The 27566-nt window shown below is 39.7% G+C and overlaps 4 protein-coding genes across 4 annotated transcripts in view; 1 reads left to right on the forward strand and 3 right to left on the reverse strand.

Annotated features, from left to right (window-relative positions):
- The window catches only part of LOC134791312 (uncharacterized), a 51426-nt gene extending 45651 nt beyond the window's left edge, over positions 1 to 5775 (reverse strand). Inside the window, exon 1 of the mRNA XM_063762325.1 lies at positions 5511 to 5775. Coding sequence (XP_063618395.1) covers positions 5511 to 5565 — 55 coding nt within the window. The 5' untranslated portion in view covers positions 5566 to 5775. The remainder of the gene's footprint in view (positions 1 to 5510) is intronic.
- A 442-nt stretch (positions 5776 to 6217) lies between these two features.
- Positions 6218 to 9799, forward strand: LOC134791303 (evolutionarily conserved signaling intermediate in Toll pathway, mitochondrial). The gene is made up of 5 exons (XM_063762312.1): positions 6218 to 6770; positions 7198 to 7424; positions 8255 to 8462; positions 8693 to 8815; positions 9583 to 9799. The coding sequence occupies exons 1-5, from the start codon at positions 6386 to 6388 to the stop codon at positions 9759 to 9761; spliced, it is 1122 nt and encodes a 373-aa protein (XP_063618382.1). The 5' UTR covers positions 6218 to 6385; the 3' UTR covers positions 9762 to 9799.
- Positions 9800 to 10588: 789 nt separating this feature from the next.
- LOC134791267 (TM2 domain-containing protein CG10795) lies at positions 10589 to 14294 on the reverse strand. The gene is made up of 3 exons (XM_063762251.1): positions 13921 to 14294; positions 13251 to 13498; positions 10589 to 12302 (listed from the first exon to the last, which is right to left on the reverse strand). The coding sequence occupies exons 1-3, from the start codon at positions 14135 to 14137 to the stop codon at positions 12180 to 12182; spliced, it is 588 nt and encodes a 195-aa protein (XP_063618321.1). The 5' UTR covers positions 14138 to 14294; the 3' UTR covers positions 10589 to 12179.
- Positions 14295 to 26218: 11924 nt separating this feature from the next.
- Positions 26219 to 27566, reverse strand: part of LOC134791543 (nuclear pore complex protein Nup214-like) — a 28726-nt gene continuing 27378 nt past the window's right edge. Inside the window, exon 30 of the mRNA XM_063762591.1 lies at positions 26219 to 26864. Coding sequence (XP_063618661.1) covers positions 26834 to 26864 — 31 coding nt within the window. The 3' untranslated portion in view covers positions 26219 to 26833. The remainder of the gene's footprint in view (positions 26865 to 27566) is intronic.

A 27566-nucleotide genomic window follows, 5' to 3' on the forward strand; every position in this document is an offset into this window, starting at 1 on the left:
GGTTTACACGCACACAGTATAGCGTTTTACACGGCGCCCGCCGCACACAATGATAAAAAACCTCGTCGTCGCCGTTGAAAATGTGCGGAGCCGACCGACACACGTCCTGCCTCTACAAGCTCTGCCGCGGCACTGAGCTGGCGCAGCGCGCGTCATCGGTAATATAGAGTAGTTTTCAAAAAATTGCCAAAAAATTATAGTAGAATTTCATAAACACTAATGTATACCAACAGTATAAGCAAACGTTGCAGATTGCTTGAGTATGAAAATGACTTCGATATTAAGTAGATTTTCGTAGGAATTGACACTTGTTTCGGAGAGAAAATCGAGTTCGTTTTACTTTGATTTTCTCTTTCTCAAAGGTATGTAGGAAAAATATAGTTTGATATGCCTAAAGTACAGGGTATTAGTAATACAAAATAGCCAGGTTTAGCAGAGTAAAATTCTCAACATTTCCAAATAAGAGCTCGCCATTCAGTGCTTCACGGGGTTTTTCGGAAACGACCATCAGAAAAAAAATCATTACTAATTTAATAAGTCCTTTTTCTAATATTCACAACGATATTTATAAAGATAAGAAGACGCTTTTACTGGAACAAGTACTCATTGTTTCTCATAATAAGCGCAATGTCCTGAATTTCGTCGACTAGTATCATCAATTTTGCATTATTTCGACTTTTCTTGTAAGAGCGCTCTTAAAGTAACGAATGACCCATAGATAATTTAAAAATGATAAAATAACACCTCGTAATAACTGAACAATAATATACGTGAATATCGAAGATTCTCTTATTTATATAGGTAGATAGGTACACGTATAATCCACGGATTCATTTCTTCTGCCGAAGACTAATCATGATTTATCGCAGCTCCGCATATTAGTTCGCGGTTTGGTTGGGCTACGCCTGAAATTGTTTTATCTCAATGTATGACCCCACTATGAGCTGCACCCCTACTCTTACCTGCCTACACCCATTATAAACCATAGTTACATAAGTATTTAAACATAAACATTTAATTTTTCTCGCAATTCATCCCGAAATTTAGTGCAATAAAAATATGGAAGTTTGTCTGTAGAAGAGAGTTTACCTACCTATACCTAATTAACAAGTTCTACATGGACAAAGTATTTCCACAAATCGGCTGAGAACTGTGAAGAAAAACGATTAATCTTCAATTGTTACAATGTGTGAATTATCTATCTGGCAATTAATGTTTTTATCCGTCTGGTTTCGCGTATCAATAATCATAGCGTGGGAGTATTGGAGCGGTGCCCAGAGAGCGTCCCGGTAAACAAAAATAGTCCTCCTTATTCTCGAAGCATGGCAAAACCACTACAACTTGATACCAAGATCTAAGACAACTGTGTGTGATGGGAGATCACACTTATTCTGGATGGTTGGTTATATTGTTGGGCGTAAAATCCCTGACACCTACAGATTCTGAGTGACGTCAGGACTACAATGAACTTGTAGCGAACCTAGTGCACTTATTGCACCTAGCTGTGAATACATGTGAATATAATTATGTGAAGATATGAATGTGTATATAGGATCTACATAATATAACATTCAGATCCGTAATAAGTAAAATGTATTATCTTATCACAGTTTTTGACCTGGTTAATTCCTACGCTACTATTTCGGCGTCCAGTAGCATCTCGCTCGTACTGGCATATTAGTGCGAGGGAGATGTATAGAAAGTAAGATACGCAGACGTTAGCGAATATGTCAGAGACTGGATCCATTTCCCCAAATGTTCTCCACCACTTTTCATGGTTTTCGCATACTCTTTTGTAAGGTCTTTGGCACGCATGTCCAGGGATCGGATACCGGTGTTTTTTTGGTATGGGAACGAAAACGGTATTTTTTCGTTCTTTGATGGTTATTATTTCATTTCTCATTGGGCAATCTAATGTGTAATACGAAGTCGGTACCTAACTACACAACTTTTATACATTTCGAGTATAAAGTAATTCGAAAAATATGGTTATTTCGAAGTTTTTGTTAAAAACCGGTTCCGATCCCTGTGCATGTCATCCTTCACAGCGTCCAGCCTGAGGGCCTACCGCGAAGGACGTTCGACGTGTTGCCTCCCTGTCACACTTACGTACAAATTTACAAGTGCGACAGAGAGATAACACGTCGAATGTGGTTCGCGGTAGGCCCTCTGTTTTACCTTCTATCAGGCTCAGACGGATTAATTTTAATTATAACCCACGCAACTCGTAAAGCGTGGCCATACCTACCGCGAACCACGTTCGACGTGTTGCCTCTCTGTCGCACTTGTAAATTCGTACGTAAGTGTGTCAGGGAGGTAACACGTCGAACGTGGTTCGCGATAGGCCCTCAGCAAAGGCAGTTTTGTAACAGTTATCTTCTTTCTCTTGAATGGAGAAGATTACTGTAGGTACTTTTTTATCCAATACGAGTAGGGTTGCCATACGTCAGGATTTGTCCGGACATGTCAGGATTTTTGACCCTTTGTCCGGATTGCGGCCAGACTTGGCAAGCGTCAGGATTTTTAGTCGCTACGTGGTCGGGCGGAGGGAAAGGGAATAAAGGTAGATCCACGATACAGTACAACGCAGAGCGCAGCGCGCCACCGGGGCGACGTTCAAGCTACGCCAAATCTCTGTTAGAAGAAATGTCAGGATTTTTAGGGTGATGTCCGGATTTTTATCAAGACATTTAATTCTTCCATATGGCAACCTTAAATACGAGGGAGTAGCTACAAAGCGGTTTAAAACTACACCGAGGTCGCTTCAGGTCTAGTAGTTTTTAAGGGTTCAGTACCAAATAGATAAAAAGGAACGCTAAGTGCGACTTTGTCCGTCTGTTTATCACATCACTAAATATCTCGAGAACTACTTGCGCCATCGAGTCGAAATTTGGAATATTAATGAAAAAGGCTATAACCCAGACGCATTGAAAGTGTTATTTAAATATTTATTAAGTACTTTGACGAAGTTAGCCTTACTATAGACCCCTAGCAGGCGTACTATGATAAACACAATGGGGACATTCACAGGTTTAGTGCTGAAATCGGAGCCCAAAGTCATAACAAACTGATGGAATGATACTATAGTCCGCCGCGCGGTATTTATAGTAGCGTTCACACGCTAGTAAAAATGATGTTTATTGAACGCGGAAGTTTGTATATTTTTCGTCATTGGAACCTTTAAAGAAGCAATTACCGCCCACTAATACTAAATAAATTCTGGTGTAGAAAATACATTTTTGTGAAGTTCTCAACCAGCATTGAATCAGCGTGGAGACCACGTGGGAACGATATGCCAATATCTCGGCAATTTATTAGAACTATTAGCAGTTCTCGGGAAATATAACAATAATTTACCTAGTAAAAAATTCAAATTTTCAATATGAAATGTTGATATTTATTTGTAAGTCCGGGGTCAAGTTATATTTCGAACATGAGTACGGGATACGAACCCACAACCTCCGGTCTGGATGCCATACGGTACCTATCGACTACCGGTCTTCTTATACCGTGAATACTTTTTATATAAATCACCTGTGTGAAACCTAACTTGAAGAAGATATGACGAAGGTATTCAACTAACCGACTTATTTACATACCACTACGCTACGACTATTTTATACGTACCTATACGACTTAATATGACTATTTGATATGATAACGAATACTTTCCACTTTTGCCAATTAAAGTAGCCAAAATACTAAAGTAGGTACCTAAATAAGTACATATATAATAGGTTATTTTTTTACAAGGGGATAAAGTTGTTGTTAAACCCTTCGTGCTCCCGAGCAGTCGAAAACTCGAAAGATTGCAAAATTCAACCACGAGCGAAGAGCATTCGCTAAATTTGTAGGTAGGTAGGTACAGTCAGCAGCAGAAGTTACTAAGCGTGCCAGGTGTTCAAAATGATCTTGACGCGACTGTATTGTAAAGAGAATAAGAGCGTGTCAAGGTAGTTTTGAACACCTGGCACGCTTAAATAGCAACTTTTGCTGCTGACTGTACAGCGATATTGTTATCAGATCTTACAACCAACAATCAAAGGTATGAACAAGTATGAAAAACGACAAAGTTATGGCTTGTTGGTATCTTTAATCGGAATGCGTTCCTGGTAATGTGTGCAATCATACATTAATCTGACGTAGGTATCTGACAGGCGGATATTTTGTGAACATGCAGAATAAAAGGGACAAGAGAGACAACCACTGCAAATTCTGCAGTGTGCAGTGGCTATCAGATATATCGGAGCGGCCAAGGTGCTCAGAAATATTTGAACACGCCTCTATTGTCAGGACGTTAGAGTGGGTGTTCAGATATTTTTGAACACCTCGGCCGGGCTGCTCCGATATATCTGATGGCGACTGTATGTATGATTTAGGTAGGTACTTTAAGTAATTGTTTAAAAACGTGAATGTTTGTTTACACTATTCCTGAAATAAATAATTTAATATGATACCCGTGGGTAGTAGGATATTCGCCTTATTATTGTTTTAACTAAGCAGTATGAAAATTAAAGTGATAAATGTATCATTATCATCATCTTCCTCGCGTTATCCCGGCATATTACCACGGCTCATGGGAGCCTGGGGTCCGCGAAACCGACTGCCATCTGACCTTTCAACCCAGAGGGGAAACTAGGTCTTATTAGGATTAGTCCGGTTTCCTCACGATGTTTTCCTTCACCGAAAAGCGACTGGTAAATATCAAATCATATAGTGATAAATGTATACCTATTTTGCGTATAATATTAAGCAGGTACCTAGTTTAACCCATTCCATTTATTATAGGTACATATTCGCTTTTATTAATCCCTGTCGCATAAGAGAGCGTTATAAGTTTTAATATGTGTGTTTATATGTAGCATCGTAGCTCCCAAACGAATGATAAACCGATTTGAATGCGGTTTTTTAATACAAGTTTTCAGGTGTTTAAATAAATGTACTTATAACTCGCTAGATTTAACTCTGTCGTAACATTGTTGTTTTTTATTTTCAAATTTAGAGTTACCTAACTCTAAATTTAAACTATTAAAAAATTCAAACTATTCTTCTGTACGTAGACGATTTTTTAATTACAATTCACGTCACATACAAATTGTGAAGGGGTAGTGAGAGTGAACGATACAAATACGAAACGCCGGTTCACCCATTCGGCCGGAAGGATAACTTCGTTTAAAAAGTTTTCTTTCGTTTGAACCCCTACAATTTCCATACACGTGTCCATAAATACTGAACCACAATTATTTATTTGCATATTATAATCATTAGGTAGGTATTATGTGTACATAACTATGCAAATTACTTTTTAAAATGTCACGTAACAGCCTCATAATCTGTTTTTACCTTCTCGGCAGTCACTTCGCTTGCATACCAACATGTTATTGAATATAAATAATTATTGTATCACAAGACAGCCTTGAAACAAGATCACATTGATACGACTTTTCAATATTATTTTATAGTGCCCAAGATGAAAAATGTGCTAATAGAATAAGTATTTATAAACTTACCCGCTGAAGTCAAAATCAAGCTAACAAGAAGCCCGATAACCATGTATTTACACATTTTGTTAGCAAAATGTTATATTTGTACAAATTTTAATTTATTTCAATGTTCACTTCAATCACTTTTCAATCCTAGCTCACTTAACACATCTCAACTTCAGTTTATATTTTTTAATTGAACGTTCACAACTTCGCGTAGTTGAATACGTAGACAAGTTTTGTTAGGGACGCGACGTCCTCTCTCCTTGACTTATCAATCCCAACTGTTTACAAAACCGAACGAAATGAATGAACAAGTGCATGGAGCGGACAGCAACTGCCGCGCAAATAGTAATTTGACAATGACAGCACAAATAAAAACAATATAAACATAAAACGTACATTATAGACATTATAGTACTGTAGTAACCTGTATAATATAGACGGTCAAGCAAATCTTGTCTGTAAAAAAAGGCGCGAAATTCAAATTTTCTATGGGAAGATATCCCTTCGCGCCTACATTTTTAAAATTTGCCGCCTTTTTCTACTGACAAGATCTGCTTGACCAAGTATATATCATACTTTTCTTATGTAAATACAAATTTAGAAAAGTTTATACAAAATGAAAATATCCCAACGAATTTTTCGCATAATTTTTAGCATGGTAAGAATGAATGTCTTTTGTGAATTGTCCACTGTGACATACGTCAATGTCAGTGTCACTGTCAGCTGGATGTTCAATGTATTTATTATTGCTCGGATTTTCAATTTTTATGCAAGAATATTAATAAAAACACAAAAATCACCTAAATGTTGACTTAAACGAGTCATTGTGAAATATGTTAGTGCAAATTACAAAATAAGATTAAGAATAAATAATAAAATTCGTAACATAACCTACAATGGCTACAAAGATGCTAAGAAATATTTTGCGAACTAAGCCGCCAAACATATTGTTTAGGCGTTGGGAGGGTACAGAAAAGAAGGTCGTTGTATATGATCCATTTGTAAATAAGCCACAGAAGAATAAGGAGACGTATTTGGAAGTAATAAAGATGTTCGAAGGCCGGGACACTAGGCGGCGGGGGCACGTCGAGTTCATTTACGCAGCGTTAGGAAGAATGAAGGAGTTTGGTGTGCAGAAAGATTTGGAAGTGTATAAGGCGCTGGTGGAAGTGCTGCCGAAGGGAAAGTTTATAGCTGAGAATATATTTCAAGCGGAGTTCATGCATTATCCGAAACAGCAGCAGTGTGCTGTTGATTTACTTGAACAAATGGAAGATAATGGTATATTACTTTTTGTATACTTACTAGCTTTGTTAATTTCGTGAAAAAAAAAACAGATAATTTAAACTAATAATTTTATTAATGGTTGGTCAATTTAACCCTTTATTCTGAAAAACAATTCACAATTCCAATATATTATACTTAAACATTTTAGCAATGGATATTTATTCTGAAGAATTTACTAGGCATTGCTTTATTTAAAAATGTTTTTTTCTAAGTTATAATGAATTTAAGAATGATGATGATGATGATGATGATATTTTTGTATCCACACACACACCAGACACATTGTTGTATCCAATTCTCCTGGGCAATTTTGCAAGTCAATATTATATTCAACACTGTAAAAAGTTTGCAACACCGGAGTGTGCCTTTTTTGCATAAAAATATGTAAGTATTGAAAATATTTTCTTACTGTCTATTTTAGGTGTCATGCCCGACTCGGAACTGGAACAAATACTCCTAAACACCTTCGGTCGGAGAGGCATACCACTCCGGAAGTTCTGGCGTATGCTGTACTGGATGCCCAAGTTTAAGAACCTAAGTCCATGGTACTTGCCGGATGAGCTGCCGGTGGATGTGATGGAGCTGGCAAAACTTGCTATACAGAGGATAACTTCAGTTGATCCTGATACTAGAGTTGAAGTTTGGCAGGTACTGTTAACCACTATTATTGATATCCAAAAACATCAAGCATGCCACATTTTTTGACACCAGAAACTAGTTAACATAAACCTTAAGATTACTTTGTCAGTAATGCAGACTGGATGCTCACAGGAGCTGTTACATACCACTTGTCTGACATGCACATGCAGTGTGGGTATTTGTAACATTATAAGGATTCATACATTATTTAATGTGTAAGTCCATGTCCCACACACATGACACACATCAGTGTGCATGCCATAGGTATGCAAGGGTTGTGACAACTCACATATAATTTCATACATACAACTAAACTAACTACATTACTCATCTAGAATGGTTTCATAGGGTGACTGCTATAGTAATTGGCCACTCTTAACAATAAGACTTCTATCGCGTTATCCCGACATTTTGCCACGGCTGATGACCCATGATTTGACGTAAGCACTAGTTTTTACGAAAGCGACTGCCATCTGACCTTCCAACCCAGAGGGGAAACTAGGCACTATTGGGATTAGTCCGGTTACCTCACGATGTTTTCCTTCACCGAAAAGCGACTGGCAAATATCAAATGATATTCCGTACATAAGTTCCGAAAAACTCATTGGTACGAGCCGGGGTTTGAACCCGCGACCTCCGGATTGAAAGTCGCACGCTCTTACCGCTAGGCCACCAGCGCTTTTTTTGTCTGTCTTGTTTCTCTATATTTTGGTAAAAGTGGCCAGTTACTATGGAGTAGCCAATATCTATAGCAGTCACCCTACTATTTTAAATACAAATTCCTATTCAACTTCGGATTATTTCAGATTTCTGTCTTATTACATTTGTAATAATTTCAGGCAGAAGAAATAGAAGCATCACTAGACAAAACCTGGATAGTCAGTGCCCAGAGTGACGCACAGAAGATCCTACTGGCAGAACAGCCGGTAGATGAACCATTAGTTGTGAGAGGGCCGTACAAAGTTTGCATTCGGGACCAGTTCGTCACATACTTCCTGTTGCTGGGGAAGATTAGACCAGAGATAAAGGATAACAGTGATCCTGATGGTATGTTTTTCATTGTTAAGACCAAAGTCTTTGGGGCCATTCTGCTTTTTAATTCAGTTGTACAAATTATTTTTGACAACATTAAAAAATCTCCTCTTTCAAAGTCGGTTTAAAAGTAGCCTATGCCATCGGCTTAGTAGTTTTGAGGCTATGATGAAACGCACAACACAATCTTTGTAAACAGCCCTGCAATTCCTTCGATCAATACAAATAAAATGTAATTTTTTCAGATGTTTCAAATCTCAAAAAGCCTTCAGGCATACCTGGCTTCATTGGACAAACGACATTACCGTCAACCAGATGTATAGTGCACGAACAAGATGATGGGACGATACTGTCTGTGTGTGCCACAGGTAATAATATGATTTTTAGGGTTCCGTACCCAAAGGGTAAAAACGGGACCCTATTACTAAGACTCCGCTGTCCGTCCGTCCGTCTGTCACCAGGCTGTATCTCATGAACCGTGATAGCTAGGCAGTTGAAATTTTCACAGATGATGTATTTCTGTTGCCGCTATAACAACAAATACTAAAAAGTACGGAAACCTCGGTGGGCGAGTCCGACTCGCACTTGTCCGATTTTTTTTTCTAGGATGGAGTCAGTGCCAGTCATTGTCAAGTGATGACGGAGACAGGGCCTCATTTGTCCCTTATACACTCTCTCAGTGCCTAAAATAAGTTTAGTATTGGGGGGGAGGGTACATCTAAACCCGAGGTACATTTTGCGAAAATTTAAGCTAATTTGAGCCTTAAATCGGACCGCTAAGGTTGAAATTCTATTGACACATATACCTGGAGAAGGATTATTCGTTTATTTCGTTACAATAAAATTTACTACTATAGTAGGACTATAGCAGGGGTGGCTCACTCCGCAATTTCGTCCCGTCTACAAGTACATGCAGCCCACACCAATTCTGGTGTCTAGCTGTAGTAGTTGCCGCGCACCGCTACGGAACGGACGCCTGCTCGCGCTTGCGCCACCTTGTGGTCATATCTGTCGTACAGACGCGTTTTGTTGGAGTGAACCTTCTGTACCTTATTCTGTGACTGTAGTGAAAATATAACGCTATTGAACATACATCTATCATGACATGATATCATCCTTTTGCGTTACTTTTCAGGGACATCATCAAGGGACTCCCTACTCTCCTGGATAAGATTATTAGAAAAGAACGGCAATCCTTTACTATCTAGCATACCAGTCATGTTCACACTCACAGCGCCACCCAACGACCTTACGGTACCTGAGACGCAACCAGCGACTGGTAATGAAAAGGAAAAGGTAGCTGGCACAAGCTAGTCAATATATTATTGTTAGTAATAAAACTAGTTGAATTATGTACATGGTTTTATTTTGTATTTGGTAAATTGGCTTTTAGCCTAAAATGATTTCTCTGATCACTACTAAAATGTCTATGAAAGATTTAGGTATTGTATACCCATAGAGTTGACAGATAGAGGTAGGGTCGCTAATACAAAATTGGCTACTTTCCTACTACCGTAGTCAAATCAGCTTCTTTTTTAAAACCGTCAAAACGATTTGCTAATATGGAATTTATATGAAAACGAGTGAAGTCACGGTCAACTCTCCTATTTTTTGTTTCAATCCGATTTATTAAATAGAAATTGTGGTTAAAATTAACTGCTATCTATGTTTTTCTAATAATTATCTGGTGTTTCATTTCGTTCAGTGTTAAATGTATTTTAAGTAGAGGAAAGTACCCAATGGCAATTGTGACTTCATGGCAAGCCGATTTCGCATGCACACAAACTAACGTACTGGCTAGTCATTGACCATTCAGCCCTCGTTCTGTGAATGTGTGCGTATCGCTTGACTGGTTCGTAAACTCGAGGAAACAGAAATAGGCGTGTTAATAAATCAAAGTTTTGTGTTAGCTACTTTAATACTGCCTACCTTTCAACTCTGTGGTCTATGAAACTGTTGATGGCTGATTTTATGAAATTACACTATACTTGCACTATACCAATGTTATGAACGTTACTACTTACAATGACAATTTTTAAGATAAATGGACTAGGTTACTATTTTTGCCATGTATTTAATGTATACTTAAATATGTATGCATATAAATTACAATGTACATATATTATCTAAGTCTCCCAATTATCTATATCACAAAATTTAAGGGCTCCACATAGTATACGCAATAATGTGACCACTCTTTTTTGCCATCACAGACAACTACAAACAACAATACAACATGATTTAAAAAATGCCACCAAAGAAGATAAACCTATCTCAAACTAGTAGGGAGGTGTCGTTTTTGAGATGAAAAGCTATAGCCAGTCAAGCCATTTCTGTCAGTAGAAAAATGTGGCAAATTGAAAATATGTAGGCGCGAAGGGTAATCGTCCTATAGAAAATTAGAATTTCGCATATTTTCCACTGACATGTTGTTTGACCGGGTATATATAGGTACATAATCTCTAAACTGTGGGGCTAGCACAACTGAGCATAACATCGCAACTCACGCGATAATTTCTCATCTATATTGTTGGGGGTCCCGCTCATCTGGTCAGCAGTGCCACTGTTACTGCCCCAGCGGCCATCGGTTCTATGCTACGCACAGCACACTGGCCCTTAACCTCTTGGGCTTCAAGCACAAATTACCTCTAATAAAATTTGAATCATAATACTCATAATAATAAAATGGAACAGAGTTGATTTTGTTTCGTTCGATTTTAAAACAAAACAAATTCAACTCTATATTCGAATGCCTATGACTCAAATTTTACTGGCAATTTTCTTGTATGGTGGGCCGCTAGTGGTTAAACTAAGCCACACTAAGGGCCAGTTGCACCAACCACATTTAACGGACTGATTAACGTCAATCGACAGTGTAGTATGAAACTTCCCATACATTAAAATTTTGCGAATGCTTTAACGGTGACGGACGGTTTGGTGCAACCGACCCTAAGCCATCCTGCAGTGTTACGCTTTACTAATCATAAAGAGATCAGAATGTTTTACAACTTAAAACGCGTCACTTGTGCTAGCCACATTTAATGACATTTTAACTCATTCACCTTTAGTACACTGCGCTCGAGCTCTAAACAGATTTACAGGAGCCCCGTTTGTCCCCCCAAACCATGTACGCATGAAAAACACGGAGCTCGTGGTCAGAACATAAGCATAAGCTTTATATATATGTGGACATTGTTAACCTTTTGGACGCCAATTACCGATATATCCGCACCGTAGGTTCAACGCCAAAGACCGATTAATCCGTCACAGACCACAGAGCAACACAGACCTACGTGCATATGCATAAAGTTCAATTTCAGTTTTGAAACTTCGGTGACGTGGCGTCCGAGTGACAGCTTTTGTGTTTGACACGGCGTCGAAAAGGTTAAAACATGGGTCTCCAAACCCTCTAATCTAGCAAACCAATTTGTTCGAAGAAAAAGGCGGGAAATTCTATTTTCAATCATAATGTCACAGCAATAATGTTGACAGCAAGGTGTCGAATATTGGGTCTTAACATGTCGATTATTGGGGTGTTTATGCTACGAGAGTTCACTTCGCGCGAACACTTTAAAAAATTACCACATTTTTCTACTCACAAAATTACCAGACTGTGGTCTTAGGTTCAAAAATTTTGGACCCCACCAAAAAAAATTAACCAACATAATAGAACTCCCACAATCAAGTCCACTCATAGTCCTCATCTTCAACAAAAGAGATGGTGCCCCACTGTCAAGTGATGTTGTGCCAGTCGGTCTGCGGTAGGAGGTAGGTCTCGTTGTCGCTGCGGATGACCGTTACCCCGGCTCCGTAGTATGGGATGACGTAGGCTGAGCCGTCTGATGGGCCTACTATCTGTGGAATTAAGGGAAGAGTTAAATAAATCATCTTCCTAGTGCTGTCCTGGATTTTTCCCATAGAGAATTGAAATAGAGGCGGCTTGTCAAAGTAAATTATGTAGCCATAGTAAATTTACTGCCATCTTTTGACAGAAGATTAAAACTGTTAGAACGCCATTTGACTTTGATCCTTATTATTTCACTGATTTCTACTCGACACTAGGCCAAAGGTATGGTGCAATCTTTTCGAGCGATGGCGCCATAACCTTCAGCCTACTCTCGAGTAGATGGCGTTAATATTAATATATAACAAGTTAACACATATCAGTGAAAGAATAAGGATCAAAGTCAAGGCGTTCTAACAGTTTTAATCTTCTGTCGAAAGATGGCAGTAAATTTACTGTGGCTACATATTTTACCATGACAGTAACTCTCGATACACTCTATTCTCTTTGCCACAACTAAAGGAAGGATGATAAGCAAAAAGAATTTGTACATAGATCCGCCTTTTCCTGTCTCTATCGCACGCGCGTGATTATATTGCTGTCTCGCCCATGATGCCGGTGGACAATGCCATTGTGTGAGCGAGACAACAATATAAATATTCATGCTGTGCTGTTCTGCTGTCTGGTTACAGGAACGGGTAAGCAGACCTGAATTTTGTAGTGTCAACTGATGTGTCAAGAAAAAAACCGACCAAGTGCGAGTCGGACGGAAAAACGGTAAAAAAATCACATTTAAACATTTATATTATTCTGTTTTTAGTATTTGTTGTTATAGCGGCAACAGAAATACATCATGTGTGAAAATTTCAACTGTCTATCTATCACGGTTTATGAGATACAGCCTGATGACAGACAGACAGGCAGACAGACAGACAGACAGTGGAGTCTTTGTAATAGGGTCCCGTTTTTACCCTTCGGGTATGGAACCCTAAAAAGCAGCAAAATTAATTTCAAATGACCTGTGCAGCTATCAAGATAATGTCCAACAGCTGCCCCAAGAACATGAATCCCAACGTGCACAGCTTTGCCAGCCCGATGCCTGGATACCCGAGATAGAACCGGTCCAATCCAAACATCCCCAGGAACACGGACAGCAGCAGCGATATCTCTAACGAGTATCCGTTTGTCCATTTGCATGGCATCTTTCTTTTGAATGTGGAATTTGAAGTTCCTTCGCATTTTATTCCGTCAGCAGCTCTGCATAACACTGGAAGAAAACACAATACAATTTATATACTCATTAGGATTTTTGAATTCTCCAATTTCCACTTTGGCAGAAGATAACCTTTTGCGTTAAGGGTCAATTTTTATTCTTTTGCTCAATGTTTTTTTCGTTACATTTGGTTTAAGTTTGGCTGGATTAAAGATCGCCTGATTCTGGGCACAATAAATACGAAATCCCAAAGTAGGACAAAAAAATGTATTACAAAATTCCAAACATTTTCATTACTCAGAGGACGATTTTGTTGGGCATAAAGGTGAAAATGCTTACATTATACAGAATAAGGAACTCTATCTGTCCACCCAAACAACAAATTATTCTGAAAATTAGGAGCCCAATTCGATTAGGCTGATGGGCAATTAATTGAAAAAAAAAACAGCTTTTTTTAGTAGATTGTTTTGACTTACCTTCTGCCTCCCCCTCTGAAGGCACATCTTTCCCTGGAGAGCAGCCTCTAAACTGCTGCGTATCCGGGTCTATTTGGTCCATGCTCGGATCCGGGCAAATGTACTGCCCTAACCTTAACGTACTACAGTCTACCACGAACTCTTTAGGCTCGTCCGAAGCCAGAGTTGACGAACAGAGATATAGTAAACAGACGAGTATACAATGTTTTGTCGACATAGCTAACTCTGACTACCACATGTAACAACAACAAGAACTCCTTACATTACACTTTTAGAGACACATTTTTAAAGGTTTTTCTACTACATTACTGCACATTATCAATTCAATCAATTTATTTAAAGTGGGATTACAATTTTATTTGCTCTAAAGCACCCACGAAACCCACGATGAATGAATGAAACAACGTAACGTCAATATCGTCATTCACTCAATAAACGTCACTAATGTCAATCCAAGTAGCGTTCGGATACTATGACATATAGAAATACTTGCACATTGCCCATGTTGTTGCACTTGCGTAAGTTTTACGCATCGTGTGAATAGTAGGTATAACCAAAGAGTATAATAATATTATATTCATTTGCATCTCACTGTACAAGCATTATAGGCGAGTAACTGATGCCTGTAGCTCGAGTATGTTGTTTGTGCATTTCAACCAAATTTAGACTCATCGATTCTTGATGTCTCTTGTCTCTTCAGCGAGTGTATGATGGACGTCCACGTAGAGATGATATAGCCTTTGGGGTCAAAATAATTCCCACAAAGACGGGGTTTGATGTTTTTAGTTCTTTGGGTGTATCTTTTTGACATACTAAAAATATATCAAAATATATGCATGCAAAACGCATTTATTGACATTTCAAATTTGAAAAATCAAAAAAAATATTAAAAATCGTGTGTGGTATCAAATGACAGGAAATTACACGCTAAAAAAGGTCGTGAGGTTAACTTTACAAAATAAAAATAAAAAAAAACAAAGTGGTGGCTGAAAAACTGTTTTTATTTCAATGTTGAAAATTATTTCCTACATTGAAAACTAAACTAAACTATCATAGTTTTACACATCAAAATACATTGTGTAAAAGAAAAGAATATTTAATTAATGAATACCTATTTTTAATTATATTAATATAATATGAAAAATATAGGCTCTATATTAATTTAAAAAGTTTTATCAATAAACTGAACGCACCTCAAAGGAGGTGCTTGGCAGAATATATGGAACAACAAAAACTATTGTAAACTGGTCATATTTTTGTAAAACTCGATTTCGACTGGCAAATTATATTACTTTTTGGCAACCGGGTTTTTTACCCTAATTAGATCCCGCTGAATCCGAATTTGCTCGATCGAATTCTTGACCGGAAGTGAGATATTTGATATTAAAGGTTCCTTTTTTTAGCATGTCGTAAATAACTCTTAAACGGTGGCGCATAGCAAAAATGTTCTTATACGTAAGTAATCTGCATAAAATTTCCTACAAGAAAGATTTCGTACAATTTTTCGCTAGGATCAATATTCAAAGAGATATTAACGCGGGAAAGTTAATTATAATCACTTCTAAGGTCGGTTTTTTTTTTAGTTTTTCGTAAATAACTCTTAAACGGTGGCCAATATATTAAAATGTTGTTAAATGTTAATAATCTACACAAAATTCTCTACAAAAAAGATTCAGTACACTTTTCGCAGGGATTAATATTTAAAAAGATAATACAGAGGGAAAGTTAATTATAATAAATTCTAAGGTTCCTTGTTTTTATTTTTTCGTTAATAATTTGAAAAAACAAAGCAGCGAGTAAGTTCATTATAATAAATTTTAAAGATATTATTTATTAATAACAAAGTGAAAAAAAAAACTAAACGTTAAAATTAAAACTAAAATATATCAAATCTTAAACTAAACTTATAAGTAAAAAATGCTCCCCAGGTCACCTTCATGAGTTATGGTGCCCAGAAGGCTGGCAGCGTTACCTTTTTGGATGGCCAGGCTTATCCTCTGGCCGAGGTAGCTGCCAGCCCTCCGGTCACCTGAGATGTCCATGAGGCGCTGGGACATTCCTTAAATAAGCTTTTTGTGCTAGGCCCCCACGGTCCCAGAGTCTCTACGCCAAACGGCGCAAATATGTAGCCCTCGCCGAAAACAGCATATTTGCGCCGCTTGTTCTGTTCAGCGGTTGTAGCCGCCGGTCCCGCCTTGACGGAGGTCGCCTGTAGGTGGGACGGCGCGAGCGTGTCAACGCAGGTGGCGTCCCACACAAGCGTCCTCCCCAGCCTTCACGGAATAAGTGAAGTTCCGTCGGGCCGCTTGCCGTCGTCGCGTGCGATACCGTTCGGCTCTAGGATGGCCGGCACACTAAAGGAAGCAAGCGCCCTCCGGATGACATCATTCAGGGAGGTGTGGCGAGAGATGCGGCCTGCGCTTCTCTGGCAGGGCAAGCCGTGGTGGCCCAGCTCGTCAACATTGGAGCCGCAGCGGCAGCGGTGGGGCTCATTGGTTTTGACCCCCAATCGCAGACTGGTAGCGAGTGCGAGGGCCTTTCTCTCTAGGAGAGTGCCTATGTTGGGGGATGGCAATGCATGGAGCGAGAGCCCCGACTCTGGCTCCGATACAGCTAAGAGACGAGCGCGCTCTGCAGGGCTTTGAGCATTATCAATAAGAGCTTTTAAGGTGGCTCTGCAGAGGGGCTCATCCCAAAGTTTTTCAGAATGAACGAAGGCTGAAAAAAAAAATCAGTCTTTCAGCCACCACTTTGTTTTTTATTTTTATTTTGTAAAATCAACTTCACAACCTTTTTTAGCGTGTAATTTCCTGTCATTTGATACCACACACGATTTTTAATATTTTTTTTGATTTTTCAAATTTGAAATGTCAATAAATGCGTTTTGCATGCATATATTTTGATATATTTTTAGTATGTCAAAAAGATACACACAAAGAACTAAAAAAATCAAACCCCGTCTTTGTGGGAATTATTTTGACCCTTACATACAAATTTTCATACGACTCCTCTCTATAATGATAGCTTTAAAAACTCGCTAGCGCCTCGCGTTCAAATGAAAATGTAAAAGTATGTATGTTTAAACTCTAGCTAGTCTGCTTATAAGACTGCCTTTTTATAGAGACCGGGAGCCCAACGAGATTTTACCACCATCACTATCAAGCTTAATCAGCCTGCCTGGCTCATTCCGTACGGAAACCGAATGAAAATTCCGTGAGCGTGCGGCCAGGGTAAAACGGACCTGTAGTGTGCTGTGTCATGTGTCATACGCTGTCTTGCTTCTTTCATGCCTGCATGAGATGCCTTCCCATCCCTTTTGGGGATTTTTGGCGGTCTCTAATCGCCACCCGTAACTACGGGTGGGTCTGTTTTGTGCCCTTATTCTAAGGGCGGTGGATTCTGCGTCATGACTAGCCGTGATGGCCTGTCATGGCTTTAAATTCTTCTTTTTTTTTAGCCTATCAGCGGCTTTGTGGCTGTGGGGCCTCGTAGCTGCCGTGGGCTGACTCCCTCTGCTTCTTGCACCGGCGTCCCAGGAAGAAGGGGGGGGGGAGCTGGCGCTATCGGCGGCTGTCCGAAGGGCGTGCGTGGAGCGGCGCAGTGCCCGCTGAGTGGCATCTTCTGCTCCTTCTGGCACCCGTGCCCTGAGGGCGCTGGCGCTGTCGGTGCGTGGATGGGGCCGGCGTCCGCGAGAGCAGGTGCTGGCGCGGGAACCGGGGGTGCTGGTACAGAGGTTCCCAGCTTGGGGGCCTCTGTGAGTACGGCGTCGTTGTTGTGGTGGGGGCCCTTAGAAGGGCCTTTGTGGGGCTGCGGGGTGGCTCCGGGGCTAACACGGAGTTGCGGGTCCTTGGGCGGCGGGATGTTGTCATCGCAGTCAGGCGGGCTGCGCTCCGGTCCCTCCTCAACTGCCGAAGGTCGAAGAGTGACCGGGCGCTCGTCCAGGTGGCGCTGTGGTTGGGTTTCTTCCAGGGACGGCTCCACTATCCCAAGGGCGTGCCCCAACGGCCTGGCGAAGGCTGTTGGCCATGCCTCCGTGTGCGGAGGTATGTGACCGCCTTGCTCCAGGCCGGCAACCTTGATTCGGTCACGATCAAGTTGCCCGCGAGGGGAAAGTCGGTCTGGGGCTACCCGCGGGGGGGTTGGTGCGTAGGGACGTCCAAGGGCTTCTATGAGTGCTTCGAAGTCTGCTTGCCACGGCTCTGTGGGGCCGTAGGCGGGTTCAGGGGTCCTGGTGTCGTCGGGTACTTCGTAAAACTCGCGTTTCATACTACCCACCCTATCCGAGGGGACCGGGGGGGTCGCGAGTTTCACTGTTGTGGCTGCGGGTGGATTGTGAAATCCGTTTTCTTGTCTACCCACCCGCCCCGGAGGGACGGGGGGGACTTCGGTGGCTTCTTGTCCATGTATGCGGGACCTGCGCGACGCGTCACCGTCGGTCGACCCTGTTGGGCAGGGCGACCATCGGTGGATGGGTTCTGGTCACAGCTGGGCTTCCCCTCCGGCAGGAGCCGGGCGCGATCCGGCTTCGATTTTCTCAGAAAATCGTCGGCGGACAGGCAGGTACTGGTGAGGTGCGTCCGTGCGAGGTTCCGAGTGGCTCTCCACCTGTCATACGCTTCAAGCTATATACTGCCGTCACGCTATATACTGCCACACTGCACTGCCCTCTTATCTCCCCGTCCTCCTCAAGGATTTCTAATTTCTACATCATTGCGGGTCTTTGCAAGGGATTTCTGACACCCGTTCCAATTTACGGTCACCACTTGAAAACATTTCTGCTCAAGACCGGTTCTACAAGAAAACACATAAAGTAGGTAAAGATTTTAAAATTAAAGGAATGACGCTTCGGGTATGATTCGAACCTGTTACCTAATGGCTCCTCTACACGATGGGCCAGCGCCGGCCACTCCAAGGGACGCATTTATGCGTTAGAGGGAGCAAGTGATATTGCTATCTCATTCTACCGCATGGCTGCGTCCCTTGGAGTAGCCGGCGCTGGCCCATCGTGTAGAGGAGCCATAAGAACACCGATCCAACCATTCCAACCATTCTTAACCAACTAAGCTACCGAATCTTACCGAAGCGCGCGAATCGAAAGCCATTCCTTCCTTTTGTTTTACACACGCTATAGGAAGGCGCATAGCGCGAAGTGGTGATTTTTTTCAAATTTATTTCCTTTAATTAAAAAATTGTAGGTAGTATCGCTTGCAGAACTGAAGTATCTGCTTTATAAAAAATACATTACCCAAAGGCCCTTAAACTGCTAGGTTATAATACCCACGAACCTATTGAAAACTGTAAAATAAAATTAGTATTTTAAAATTGAATGACGCGCGTGAATTCATTCGCCGGTGTGAAGAGCCCTCGACGGCCCTTGTGACACTTTGTGAGTCAAGGGTCTGCTTCAATCAAATTAATTGCATGACGGTCTATTTGCAAAAAAGTTATAGGTAAAGTATTGGTATTTCACAGAAGTATTGTTCAAAGGTTTAGCTTGGCTTATGTAACTGGATTGTTATACCTTTAGGTAGGTAGAGTTAGACCAAGATAAGTATGCAACGAATTTGATGGCATACGCAGTGCAAGTGTTATTTATACCTACGTCATAATTTCATAGAAGTTTGACCTTTAAAATAACACTTGCACTGCGTGTGCTATCAAAATCGTTGCAAACTTTTCTTGGTCTAACTCTATAGACTGCGAGAAACAAATGATTTTCTAATAATTTATTGACAAATTATAATAATTACTGTTTCAATCATAAGTAACTCATAATAAGTAAGCCTACCTATTTAACGCACTTTTTTAAGGGTTCCGTAACCAAAGGGTAAAAACGGGACCCTATTACTAAGACTGTCCGTCTGTTAGTCACCAGGCTGTATCTTATGAGCCGTGATAGACAGTTGAAATGTTCACACATGATGTATTTCTGTTGCCGCTATAACAACAAATACTAAAAAGTATCGAACTTGTCCGGTTTTTTTCTGTTGGTAGTTAGGTACAGTACCTAATTTCTAAGAATCACTTTCAAATAAACTAACCTGAGAAGAGTATAACAATAATAATATACCTACATCATTTCAGCCTCCCACACGGATTTACCTAAGAATATTTTAGACACACGACACACCAGCACCACATTAAAAACCTACCTAGTTATATATTTAGAAGAGGTCCTATCTACTCTAGTATTCTGCCGGATTGAGTGCTCACCTGTTCCAGACGAGAATGCATCTATTATTCAGAAGGGTCACTTAAATGCTTCAATGATACAGTTCGTGTCTAATTTTAAAAGTAGCTAATACCTTTTAGGCTTGTCGGTAGTTACTCAGAGGGCCTATCGCGAACCACGTTCGCAGTGTTGCCTCTTTGTCGCACTTGTAAATTCGTACGTAAGTGTGACAAGGAGGCAACACATCAAACGTGGTTGGCGGTAGGCCCTCAGACTACGAAAGCTGGAAGCCCTGGGTTCGAATATCAATCAAGCTTAAAACTACAGCGTTTGATTTAGTTTACTCAGACTCATGAAAACTATTGACTTTTTTTTGTTAGCCTAGTTTAGTGTCCCATACTGCTGGGCAGAGGCCTCCCCTCCTTTCCTCCACTCAACCCTATCGTTTGTAGGTACGTTCTATCCAATCCGGATTAAAGCGTCTAAGTCGCCCCGCCATCTTCTTTTTGGTCTGCCGTGGCTGGGATGAAAACTATTGATTTAAATAAAATAAAGAGTTTCCAAAAAATATTAACCTACAGTTGTGTGACGCATTTCCACATACATTTTGTATACTGTACTATATTAAAAATAATTCAAAGTTTTTTTTTACATAAATGGTACCTAGCTCACGCTTTTTTCTGAAAGCCCGTGTGGCTTAGAACATTGTTACAATGTTATGACATTAAATTAGGCTCCCTGAATGATAATGTCTCCCCATATCCGAGAGTAAACAAAGTGTCGTCGAAATGACGAGGAGCATTAGTTGCGTCTGCAATTAATTAAGAAGGGGCGCGGTAAAGCCGCGTGCACAAGGGGCTTTGTAATAGTTATTTGTAAGGGGGCAAAGTTGTTGTTTAACCGCTCGTGCTAATGTTGATACCCGAGCAAGCGAAAGATTCTAAAATTGAACCACGATGACGAGCGTAGCGAATAGTACGAAAAATTGAATCTTAAGCGTTGCGAGGGTTTCAAAGCACGAGGGTTAAACGAAATTTTCCCCCGAGTGAAACACAAAAATTTTCACCACACCAACCCGAAGCAAATATTAAATGTAAAGGTGGCCACTGACGAGCCTTCCAACAGTCCAAATAGCGTGGCTGCAATCCAAAATCGGTCCGTGAATATCAAAAACGTACAATGTTTAATATTAGGATGCCGTCCATTTGGATGAATCCATTGTAACGGCATCCATTTGGAAGGCTCGTCAGTGGCCTGCTTAAAATATCAAACAAAATCAAACCAAATCAAATCCAAATGAATAACATTATTAAACATTTATCATCCAAAATCATCATTTAAAAGTCAATTCTACCAGAAAATATAAGAAAACAACTCAAAATTTGCATTTTTTTAAATTTACCTAAATTTGCATTTGAGTGTTATCTCTGGGAAAACACGCATTTTTGAGATTTTATATGTTTTCCGAGCAAAGCTCGGTCTACCAGATATTAAATGTACTATTGCAGCATTTGCAGCCCACTGTGCAAGAGAACAATACTTTTGTCCTCTTGCCTTGGAAATGCTTTAGTGTGGAAAAGTCCTAAGCTCGGCGCACCTTAAGAACCCCCGGATTGAGCAAATTACTTGGCGTGCTTAGAGCTAATTGCTCAGAGCAAAGCAATGTACTGTCTGCAGCTAATTGATACTTTTTCACTGCTGTCGCGTCTGTTGCCAGAATTTGCTTTCTTTTGGGTCTTGTAATTTTAGGGGAGATAATATTTGTAGGTAGGCGATTTTTTTTCTGTAACATTTTGATAAAGTTTGGTAGGGTTGAATCTTTCTACAAACGAAATTGTATTAAAAACGCTTACAAAAAGCCCTACAGGAAGCCATTGAATTTAGAGAAGGGGCTAAACAAAGGCAGAAGTTGATAACTTCCGCTTTCCCCTTTTCTATCAAAAGAATTTCGAGACCACTTTGGCCGAGGTCTCTTGAGAGTAGCGTGAATGTAAGTCGAACGATTTTTGAAACGGTACTTACGGAACACTGATTTAAACTTTCACGATTATTAAACATTATCAAACTACACAACGGGACTTAATCGCGTATTTAAGTTTTAAGATTTAGCTCCGACGTTTCGAGGACGGCGTTATCCCCGTGGTCTCGGAGAAGACTGGCTCAAGTTGACATCAACATCTTCTAGCCGCGCGAGTTTTTCGAACTACCCGCACTTGGTCTTGTTTATCAGTTTGAACGTTTTGCGCACTAGGGATGTTACTCTGTCGACACACAACACTAACGATATTCGATTTATCGACTGTCGATATTCGTTTCCGCTTACATTTACTAATGACTGGATTCCATGTGGATGAGATCTTAAAACCCTCGTCCCGATTAAAATTGCAATGTTTTTGATTTCAATGGCTTCCCGCACTTTTCTACTGTAGAAATGGCGATCCGTGGAAAGGATTTTAGGGTTATGCAGCTCAATCCAGTGGTTTGGTCTTGACTCCAGCAAATGCTCAGCCACGGCAGACTTGTTCACCTGACGATTTTTGACAGCTGCGATATGTAGACGGTGTACAGTACTCCTTTGTCCACTAAAGCACTTTATACCAATTTAAATTGATTATTGGTTGCCCAGAAACAATATTAGGAACTGACCGACATATTTTCAAAGCAATACGGCTGTGGCATACCTACTTAGGTACTTCCGTAAGAATCAGACATGCTATCTCCAGATAAAAAAAATATGTTTACAGAATCAACGTTTGTAATTCCTACATATTAATCTTAAAAACAATAAATCGGTAGGTATAGGTACAGAAACTTGTCAAGTCTCAACCCTGTGCCGACACTCACAGCTCGATCATAAAACTGCAGCGCGCAAGGAAGATTCACGGTTCGTGCGCGGTTACGTAGGTAGGTATATAAGTTTCAATTTTGCTTGCAGGCGGCGAGTATAGGTATAATTTTATACCTAAATGTGACTTTTGTGAACGAGTGAATTTTCTGTACGGTAGTACTATTAGTTATTCTGATTCCGTTCCAGTCACCTGGCGTTTATAAAATAGATTGCAGTTGTGGTAGTTCCTATATCGGAGAAACTAAGCGCACCATAGCAGAAAGAGTTAAGGAACATATCGCAGCTGTCAAAAATCGTCAGGTGAACAAGTCTGCCGTGGCTGAGCATTTGCTGGAGTCAGGACCAAACTACTGGATTGAGCTGCATAACCCTAAAATCCTTTCCACGGATCGCCATTTCTACAGTAGAAAAGTGCGGGAAGCCATTGAAATCAAAAAACATTGCAATTTTAATCGGGACGAGGGTTTTAAGATCTCATCCACATGGAATCCAGTCATTAGTAAATGTAAGCGGAAACGAATATCGACAGTCGATAAATCGAATATCGTTAGTGTTGTGTGTCGACAGAGTAACATCCCTAGTGCGCAAAACGTTCAAACTGATAAACAAGACGAAGTGCGGGTAGTTCGAAAAACTCGCGCGGCTAGAAGATGTTGATGTTAACTTGAGCCAGTCTTCTCCGAGACCACGGGGACAACGCCGTCCTTGAAACGTCGGAGGTAAATCTTAAAACTTAAATACGCGATTAAGTCCCGTTGTGTAGTTTGATAACGGTACTTACGGGTTTGAAGAAATATGCTTTTCACGTTTAACTTTTCGTAGGTATGTGTGTGGCTTAGAGGATATTATAACCAAATGGAGTAGCCATTAACAGGCGTTCCCCTCTGTGAAAATAGACGGCCATTGATCATACACATTGTTATGGATTGACGTTTATCTGACATGGCTTTTACGTTACGTATTCATTTGACGTGCCCCTCCAGCCCAAAATCGGCAGACTGTTTTGTACCGAAAATCAAAGCCAGTCTCCGTTTGGTTATAACTTATATCCTCTAGCCATATAAATCATATTCAAAATGGTTACCATAACGATAGGGTAAGCCAAATGATAGGGTAACCATGACCTCTGGGTAAGCATTTAATAGGGTTACCCTTTTTAGGGTTTTCCGGTCCCTGCGGATCTAGGGTGTGTGGTGGTAAAAAATCGTGGGTTCAAACCTCGGTCGTGCCGTATATCGTAATTCGTTCTATATAAAAATGCAAAAAATTGACAAGGTAATAATTGGACAGAATCCTATCCATACACAGACGACATTTTTAATTAAATTACCTTGGCTTAAACGAAGTGTAATGACTGCAGTGAGTTTAAGAAGAACATCTAATTTTCCTATCTAATTCACGTAAAGAAATGCATTTCCTTCAAAATCCAATTGCATTGATCGCAAGTTTCGAAAGTCCCTAGTGAAGTCATTAGTACGAACTTTTCCCACTGAATAGGCCGACTTCATTATAATATTCACAGAACTCGCTAACAAACCGAAGGATTTCTTATATCCAGTTCCGGGCGGCTAAGGAATGAAGTTTTTAAAAGTGTCGCACGGAGTTAGGGAAGACGCGGAGTTTTATGATACTTTTGCTTGAAGTTGTTAGGATAAGTTAGGTGTTAGGTGATATGATAATTTTATTAGAGATTAAGGTTACAGGTCGATATATGATGAAACCGATGATTCGACTCGGCTACTAATTAACACTAAAAATACCTAGGTACAATAATGAAGACGGGACATTTACCTGTGTTAAACATAGTAATGAGAGTGGGTCTATATTAATTCGCATAACGTAATTCTCATAATGTTAATGCGCATAACGTAAATAATTTACGACAATTATTGTCATAACGATGACTTGGGATAAATATAATAAGCATAAAGTTACTTTGTATAATTATTAAATGGTATAAATATAAAAGGCAAATAAATAAAAATGTAGACAGAGCGGCTCGAATTAAGATTCAGTAGGTTCAGAGAACGAAGTTTTAAGTAAATGTAGCGCTTTTTTAGATCATAAATGTCACAATACGGTTGCTAAAATTTAATTAGCAATCTTGCGGCCTTTCTCTAGGGACTTCAGCGATTCAAACCCTGAGTTTTTGACTTTTGCTCGAAAAAAAAATCACTAAAATATGTCTAAAATGCACTTTAAAAAAAATTGCATAAAAAATCAAAATATGAAATTTATTTCTAAAACAAATATGAATATAAAAAAAAAACACGAACTTACTACAGTTACTACGCCTTAATAATGTTTTACAGCTTACAGCAAAAAGATTATTATTTGTTGCAAAAGCTTCGCTTTGTTTCGCTCGATCCTGCCTTAGCCTTGTGAACCTGAGGGGCTACCGCGAACCACATTCGACGTGTTGCCTCCCTGTCTCACTTACGTACGAATTTACAAGTACAACAGAGAGCCAACACGTCGAACGTGGTTCGCGGTAGGCCCTCTGACCTAACCGAGTTGGTTTTGCCCTGATCCATCTAATTCTCTTGCTTTGTTAAATTATGCTAATTCATTTTGTGCCAAATAAAGTTATAGTTAATAATGTTATGCATATTTAAATTATGCGGATTCATTATTATGCGCAATAAGTGTTATGCTTGTTTAATATTATGTCTGTTCAATGTTATGCACAATTATGTTATGCCAAAACTGTTATGCGAATTCATATTATGACAATTAATGTTAGGCGTAATAAGGGGCACTCAATGAGAGTACGTAGTATTTGCAGTGTAAATGAAATTTGTTAGTTTCAAATTGTAAACTATTTCGTAAAAGTTTAATTATAACTTATAAGCAGAATATTTGGAGGGGAGCGAATATCTCCGAATTCAATCACTAAGAATATCAAAATCAAAGTACTAAAATGCATCTTAATAAATACCAAATTAGATAATTATATTAATTGTACATAGCGTTTTCAACCTCTAGCCATATTTTTTGGGTGAATGTTTTATAAAACAACTTCCCCTATGAATCCAACAATAAACTCGCGAAAAAAAAATTAGTGTTTCTATAGAAAATATCGAAGTCTGATCAGCCAACATGTATGGTAATGGAACAATTGGAACAGCTAATATGTAATCCCAACGTACGTCGAAAACTGTTTACATGTCGACCTAAATTTCGAAGCGCATTTTGGGAAGGCGTGTAAAAATAAAAATAAATATTTGGTGGGCTTGTAAAAATAAAAATAAAAGATCCGGTTGAAAAAATACGTTCAATTAGCCAATACGTTTATTAAAAATAATCCTACATACACATTACATTTAGAGATATTTATAAATAAGTTTACAATTTCACTGTTCAACATCATATCTTGATTACAATTTGTGTTTACTTTTACATTATAATGCGTCCACACCGAGCGAAAGAATTCTTTAAGTTCAATACGTGGCTACTTGTACCTACGCGTACATATGTAGTGCATATTAATTGTTTCCATCGTACTTTCTCAGAAACGTTCGTATTTGTCATGCTACTTCAGTCAACCTCAGTACTTTTTGTACCGAGACTGACCGAAATAGCAAGACACGTTCGTACGTTTCCGTAAAAATAATTATGCACTACATCTGTAATAACTTAATAAGTAAAGTGTCATTATATGTAACTTGCTAACTATGTAAACAAACCGCCATATTGAAATTGTCTCTGAATGATGAATTTACTAGTGACTTTTGTTTACATAGTTTTCAAGTTCCATAGAATGACACTTTATGTTAGCTCGTTCTGTACGCATTTTTAACCATAGATACAAATAATAAGAATCACGTCCACATTTGTCTGAGATGTTACAAGAGTTGTTTTAACCGCACAGTTCGACCTCTGTGCATTTGTCATCAGCCGCGCCACCCCGTGAACGATGGTGACCTGAAATAAATGTTAGTATTATAGGGTGGCTGCTATAGTTATTGGTGACTACAAATACTATTTGGCCACTCTTAACAATAAGGCTTCAATAGACTTATATCGACCGGGATATGAACCGTGATTACCTTATGTATTGTTTCCGAGCTCCCGATATTTCGACGCAGTTACATGCATCTTGTTCACGGGTAACTGCCCGTCTACAACCCGTCTTGTTACCCGTGAACAAGATGCATGTAACTGCGTCGAAATATCGGGAGCTCGAAAACAATACAAAGGGTAATCACGGTTCATATCCCGGTCGATATAAGTCTAGTGGAACTAACCGCGAATCATTCTAAACCCATAAGGCTTCAATTTGCTTGTTTCTTTCTGATTTTTAGGAGTGGCCAATTACTATTTGTAGTGGCCAATAACTAGCAGTCACCCTATTCAGCTTTCATAGTGACTTTATGCACATCTAGCTACAAAAGTGCATGGCCACTTTTATGAATTATTTCCATTCATTACGGGACCATACAATTTTACAGCTCGCTGTACAATCAAAGCCAATATAAAAGCAAGCGGGCCAATCACTTTGCTTCTTCTTCTTCAATTTACACCAAAATGGGGGTCACTTATTACCCCCTTACCCTTTCCCTTTTGAGTCCCACGGACGCGATATCGAATCGACAGAAAAAATACATTTAAGGACGCAAGAGTTAA

Source organism: Cydia splendana, chromosome 6 (genome assembly GCF_910591565.1).
Source record: "Cydia splendana chromosome 6, ilCydSple1.2, whole genome shotgun sequence".
Lineage (NCBI taxonomy): Eukaryota > Metazoa > Arthropoda > Insecta > Lepidoptera > Tortricidae > Cydia > Cydia splendana.